This window comes from Cariama cristata, unplaced genomic scaffold (genome assembly GCF_000690535.1).
Source record: "Cariama cristata isolate BGI_N322 unplaced genomic scaffold, ASM69053v1 scaffold40923, whole genome shotgun sequence".
NCBI classification, from domain to species: Eukaryota; Metazoa; Chordata; class Aves; order Cariamiformes; family Cariamidae; genus Cariama; species Cariama cristata.
In genome coordinates, this window is record NW_009607381.1 from 278 (window position 1) to 6,966 (window position 6,689).

The 6,689-nt window shown below is 48.3% G+C and overlaps 1 protein-coding gene across 1 annotated transcript in view; it reads right to left on the reverse strand.

Annotated features, from left to right (window-relative positions):
• LOC104158918 (RNA-binding E3 ubiquitin-protein ligase MEX3C-like) overlaps positions 1-6,689 on the reverse strand; it is a gene marked incomplete at its 3' end in the record, with an annotated part of 15,196 nt that overhangs the window by 271 nt on the left and 8,236 nt on the right. Inside the window, 2 exon segments of the mRNA XM_009696687.1 lie at positions 1-942; positions 1,139-1,171. The exon segment at positions 1-942 is cut by the window's left edge and continues 17 nt beyond it. Of these exon segments, the coding sequence (XP_009694989.1) occupies positions 1-942; positions 1,139-1,171 (975 nt within the window).

Consider the following 6,689-nt stretch of genomic DNA (forward strand, 5'->3'; position numbering starts at 1 on the left):
TAGGTGGGTCGCTCCTCAATCTCCTAGCCAGCGGGTGATCCAGATTTTCCGGAAAAGTGGGCGACAGGCGAGGAGTAGATGGCTGGCTCCCTCGGCGCTGAGGCTTGGCGTTACTAGCAGGGTCGCTACCGAAGCCAGAGAGCGGGTTTACAGGTTCAAAAGGGGTCCAAATGGTTTGGGAAGGTGTTGGTAAGGAGTCATAGGCGGGAGAGTCGACCGCAAGGTCTTCTGTGCCTACCGAAGGCAGCGTTTCTCCAAACCAGAAGTTGCCTGTGCTGAACGGACTCGTTGGGCTGAAGTCAGCCAATCTATTGCTTCCAAAATAGGAATCTGTGGAGCCACTTCCCAAGGAGCTGGAGCTGTCGTTTCTATAATTAGAAATCATTCTGGTGCGGCTCGGAGGGACAGGATTAGAAGCCAGCCACGCAGACCCCAGGGTGCCTCCTTCAAAGCTCACATCCGTACCGTTGTAATGGAAATCGTTCTCTTCGTTCAGCTCCACGTAGTTCCCGGTACGCATGGCTATATGCATCTCGATCTCCTCGCGCGCACGGTCGACGTTTTCGGGCATTCCCGTCACTTCGAAGACAGGCTCCTTGTCTCTGCTGGGAGTGACTATGTAAGTATGGGTCTGCTGCTGAATTCTTTTGATTGTAGCTCCTTTCGGTCCAACCACCAGCCCAACTACACGGTAAGGCACCCTGACCTGGACTGTCGTCTGGCCCGGCAGGTTGGGGGTACATGGCAAGCCTCCCAGGGCAGGACCGTTCTTGTTCCGCGATGCTCTGATCATGGAGAAGTGTTCAGCAGCCGAGAGAATTTCCCTTTTGGCCATGGCTACGTCCTCTTTTCGTCCAGTGACAACGAAGATGGGTTCTTCTCCACGAACGGGGGTCTTAATGTAAGTATTTGTCTTGGCCCTTAGTGCTTTTATTTTGCAACCTGTTTAAAGGAAACACAGGCAAGTTTAGCGAGACATCTAACTTTAGAAAACCACAAGAAAGCCATCTATTTTAAGCCGTTTGAGAGTTTCAAGAAACCGTAGGGCGAAACCAGAAGCAGCTGGTTTTATCTCTGCAAGCCACATTAGAGAAAGCAGTAACAACTTCTACCTTTTATTTCCAAACAGACCTCTGACACTTACGGCCACAAACTATTTTAGCAACGTTTCCTGGGCTAGTTTAGCCCGTCATCTCAATCGCTATTAGACGGTGAATAAAAGCGGATGGCGTTCCCCCTACGACAGCCACGTTCATGATTATCCCATAAATACCGGTGGGCTGGAATTTTTTTTTCCACTGATTGTGTCTCCTTCAGTTATTCCTAAGATCCTGCAAAAGGAGTAAAGGCTCCCACATACACGCACGTGAAGTCCGCTGATACGCTAGCCTTTCACCGACAAGCACGACCTAAAAGCAAATTAAACATTTACAAGTGAGAGAACGGTCTGTATCACAACCTGCGTGGGATACAGATAAAATTATCGATTTGCTGAGAACTCTTCATTTGCTTCCTGTTATCAGTAAGTGTTATTTAAACCTTACTCTTCCTCGTGGGATGAGGGAGCCGCTCCTTGAACCGTCAAGTAGGAGTTCGAGCGGTTTGTTGCATGCAAATAAGGCTTACTATGTACTATTACGTGCCTACGTGGAATTTCCCTCCTTGACTGCGTAAATACAGTCTGAAATAGAAATAAAGAGTTAATGGAACATTTATCTTTAATTTTGGGGGACTGAATTATAACGTTTGCCTGGACACAGTGGCGGCAGGCTCTTTCCTAAGATGCTCAAGGGGGTTTGGCACGGTGCATACAGAAGCACCTTTTACCCATCGCAGGGCCAGAGAAGCATGCAGTGCAAAATTAAGAGATACGAGCAGGTCCGTGACATGCAAGACGGTCTACCGGATTCAGTCTTAAGTGAATTTAGCCTATATTAAAACAAATCCAAAAGCATGTCAACACTAAATATCGTTTTATAGCGAACCTCATCTTGAAACCACTATAAGCAACAGTTGCAGATCAAGGGTTTTAAGCATGGTTTCCACTTGCGGAGTGAAATTTGTTCCCATTTTCCTCATCGGGTATCTCGTAACTGCCTGGGTACAGAAAACAGTCTCTCAAAATAAGTGTTTTGTCAGTCCCTTGCACGCTAGCGGTAGCAATTTTTACAATTAGAAAGCCACTCAAAGATGCGCTTTATCCAGGACTATCTACTAATAAACAACAGCAACGAAACAAGGTAAATGTGGAGATGCTGCTTGGAAGAGAGGGAAAGAAGAGCTGCTTCTCGCAGTGTCCCTCCCCACAGCCAGGACAAAGGCCGAACACAACAGCCCTTTGTTTCCAGGACACAGCTGGAGAGGGAGTTCATTATCTTCAACAGCTCCTCGGGAGGGCTCTCGGAGGCTTTACCTTCATCCGAAAGCACACGGAGGAGGTCGGGAGGGCTCCCGCAAGGCACGGGTAGATCTCTGCCAAGGAGGGGATGCGGAGAGCCCAGAGCCCAACAAGTAGCTCGGCAAGAAGAGCAAGGTATCTGCAGGAGAGAAGAAACCCGTAACGCCTCAACCTCCCGCGATAGCCCACCGAGAAGGGCATTAGTGCTTTACTGGATGAAAAAAAGGGAAAAACCACAGGCACGAGACGCCTTATGGAAGGAGGAAAGCGGGCATCCTTTGAAGCTGGGCCATTTCCCCGCTCCTAACAGACAGCAGCACCTCGCTCTGGCAATTTGCCTTTCCTCCCTCCGTCTCTTTTGTTTGCGTCTCTCCCTGTTAAAGTCAATCCGCTCGCCCGCTCCGCTTCCCCTTCCTTCACGGTTACTCAGAAAAGATGGGGGGGGCTCACACCTTAAACCCACACGGATCCCTAAAACGGTGCTGTTGAAGTTTTCACACCGATCGAGCCCCCTTTACTGGAAGGCCTAAACCCAAAGTCGGTCTCCTAACGTGTATCAATTATTCTCCAATTTACACAGATTACTTTCATTTACTCCATTCCACCCGACTCGATATCCTTATTTCCTAAAAATTACAGAGGCAGCATTTAAAGAATACTAGGAGCATCTAACGCCAGACATACACAGATATAAACAGCGATATAATTATTATATCCCACAGTTCAGAGCCTACTTAATTCTAGATTCCAAAGTGCCTTACCAATCCCTACAGTTTACATTTCAGACAAGATTTTCCTGACGTTTTACAAACTCAAATCAAGTTACAAGTCTTCAGCTCCATTCCCTGCTTCAGCTGCAAACTGCCCGAGATCGCTTTGCCAGAGCCGCGTTTCCAAACCCCTCCGGAGCGAAGAAAAACCCCTCGTCGTCTTTCTTCCTCGAGCTGCAGCACGGCACAGACCAAGGTGGGCCGAGTTTTTTCTTTTACGGAGTCACATACCTAGAAAGTAGAGGCCAAACGCTGCCTCAACTCCCTGCGACGACGGAATAAGACTTTTAAATATTGGAGAGCTGGCTTCGATGGCAAGCTGATTCCACAGAGCGTCAAGGTCAACTCTCAAACTCTATCTGAAAAGTTGGAAAGAACTGAAGAAAGTCACCACGTACGAAACCCGATGTTTCCAAATGAGTCAGTCGATATCCGCTGGGATTTGTCTGCAAGGAGCGCTGGAAAACCCCACAAGAGTCATGCCAGAACAGGAGGCCAGTAGCCCATTTTACCACTCCGGCAGGATGATCTATTTGCTTTTACTCAGCTGCTCTGGTTTCCCACCCTTCTTGGTTAGTCACTACTGAGGCGATGACCGATCCCGTCCCCTCTCCGACAATTCACGGCATCCAGAAGCGCTGCAGTCGCGATGACACACGGTCGGCCAGTTATCAAGTCATGTGGCCAAAGGATGACTCAAGAAGTTTCCCAACCTCCTGAGTCTTTCAGATACAGAAAGATAAAGGAAAAAGAGAAACACATCGCCCCGCGCTTTTGCAATAAATCCCGAGAACGTCGCATCCAAGATTTTGAAGTACGGAGGTAGGAAAGCCTAAAGAGGGGACTTCTAGACTGGAAATTCAATGTAATCAAACTTTTCAAAGTAATTTTAGTTTTGGGATGATAATGGAAGTCAATTCAACACAAGGTCCTGCACTTGGTTCAGCGGTATAAGCATTCCCAAGCAGCACATGCAGCCATAAGTACACACTACCGTAGTTAAACCAAAACCCTTTAGTTTTGCTTTTGTTTAGGCCAAGATTTCGTACTTGCCCGCCCAGGCACCCGACGAGGAGCCGTGCCCGTACCGAGCCCTGCAGGCAGCGTTCACCCTGGGTCGGCCGATTTGTATCATCCTTCGCAAGTCTCCTCCCCATTTTTCCCTTAAGAGGCTTATTTGACCCAACATTTTAAACACTACGAACATTATACTCCCCAAGAAACTTAAGGGTAGCTCTGAAGGAATTGTTTACCTCGTACGCTACCAAGTTTAAATGATAAAATACTTCTTTATTAAAAAAAGGTGATAGGAAGACAGATTTACTTTTTTTTTCCCCTTGAAGTGAGAGTTAAGCTTTGAGCCACAGCACCCATCACACAGCGACGGCCAGCTCAGCCTTCACTCCGACTTTCACCTTTCATCATCACAAACGGGACGAGATACGTCAAACCTAGTCTCTGATGTTTAGTTCACAAGGGAAACTCCCCAAGGGAGCCGGCAGAGCCAAGAGACCGCAGAAGGAACCCTTTGCGCCCCTGCCTCGTGCCGACCTGCTGCCGCCGTGAGCCAAGAACCACCCAAAAAAGCATCCCACAGACACCTCCTCTGCACTGCTGCAGTGGCAGCCCAGGAGAAATCACAGAATCGATGAGGTTGGAAGAGACCTCTGGGATCATCGAGTCCACCCTTTGCCCTAACATCCCCACGTCAACCAGACCATGGCACTAAGTGCCACCTCCAGACTTTTCTTGGAAATGGAACCTTCCCTCCTTGTGTTTTTTTTCTGCTGGACTCACCTCAATGCCACGCACTGGGAATGAGACAAGGATTGATTTACAGATGAGGAGCTCTTCGTTGGGTGGTCTTTTTCAAAGAGCTACATCAAGGGAAATGGAGTCCTTCGTGCTTCTCGGTGCCAACATCGGCAGAACGCAGGCTGCCAAAGCAGGGATGCACACCGCATACCCACCTTTCTCCCCCAGCTCTTGCCAAACGCTGGGAAACTGGGGGTCAGGCACACACCGGAACCCAAACCTTACCATCGCATCTCTTTAACCTTCCCCCTACAATTACGGAGGGCTTTGGGGAAAAAACAAAACAAAACAACAAACCCTGGGGGAAAAAAAGATTATCTAAATAGAAGCCTGGAAGTCACAGTGGGCAAAAAGTTCAGCAACCGGCCCCTGTGAACCCCAATCAAATGACAATATGTTTGTTCTCCTTCCCAGTACCTAAAGGGATCCCTAAAGGGATCAAAACGGAGAAGGTCCTGCAGCTCCGTAGCCACACAAATCCCACGGGAGGACACGAGCACAGCCCGGGCTGGACGAGCAGCAAGCAGGGTACAGTTGTGTTAGCACCAACTCATCTCTTCGGCAGGGCTGAGCAGCAGCCCTGGCCAAATTTGGCATCTTCCAACTCGGCCCCAGAGCAACCACTGGCAAAGCCGAGATCCCACAGCTTGGCAGCACTGAAGAGAAAGCCGTCGTTCACAGGAATATATTTTTCAGCAGCTTTGCCGTTATCTGATGAAAAGCAATACTGTGTTACAGCTGCCGCTCTGAATCTGGTCTTTAACACCCTGACCACTGATTTTGTAATATCCTGACAGCGAGTAAGGAGGCAGCGACAGAATAATTAGTGACATCAACCTGGAACCATGAGGTGTTTGTAAAGCCAGGGTTAATTCCTTGCCTAGAAAGCAAGGGCAGGGTCTGGGAAGTCCCTGCGGACCCACCGGGGATGGCCCAGCATCGGCAGGCGCGCCAAGGAGAGAGGGGGCCGCACGGGGATTTATTTCTTTCCTATGAACCTGCAAGTGTTGGGTAGGGACAGAGCTTTAAAGGCAGAGTCTGTGAAGCTGGCACAGCCCTTATTTCATCGCTAGGTTGCCACAAGCTTTGAATTGGCAAGTGAGAACTCCTACAGCTAAGGTAACAAAGGATTTGCAGAGATTGAAACACTGGATGTACCATAAGGCCAACGGCTGCCGGGTCTGCAGAGCCTAACACTGCCCACCTGATTAACAAACAAAGGCAAATTAAATTACTTCATGAAGAATGACTGCTCGACATATTTTTTTCAGAAGAGATGTTCACTGGTGGTACGAGCTGCATTCTTTTGCTTAAACATGAAGCGCTTCCTCTCGGTTGTGAGATGACTAAAAATACCTATCCAGTTTGTGATTACACAGTAGAAAACTGATACACGGCTGAGATGAAGCTGCATTGGGACAGAAAATAAAATCCTAAACTGTTTAATGGTTAAACCTCCTTAAGCAGGCTGGCTACGCAAGAAACAAAGACCAGAACATTTTTTTGGCACTTCGCTGGGTTATTAAAGTCATATGAAATACTACCTGCTGTCTGGTCAGTTGATAGACTGACTCTGGTTACGATCGCCTTCCACCTAAGATCAATTAATTCAACTCACACCTTGTTTTAATTCATGGACTGGAACATTTCAACTCCTGACAATTTTTTTATTTCCCCCCCCCCCTCCATCTCTTCATGGCTCTAGT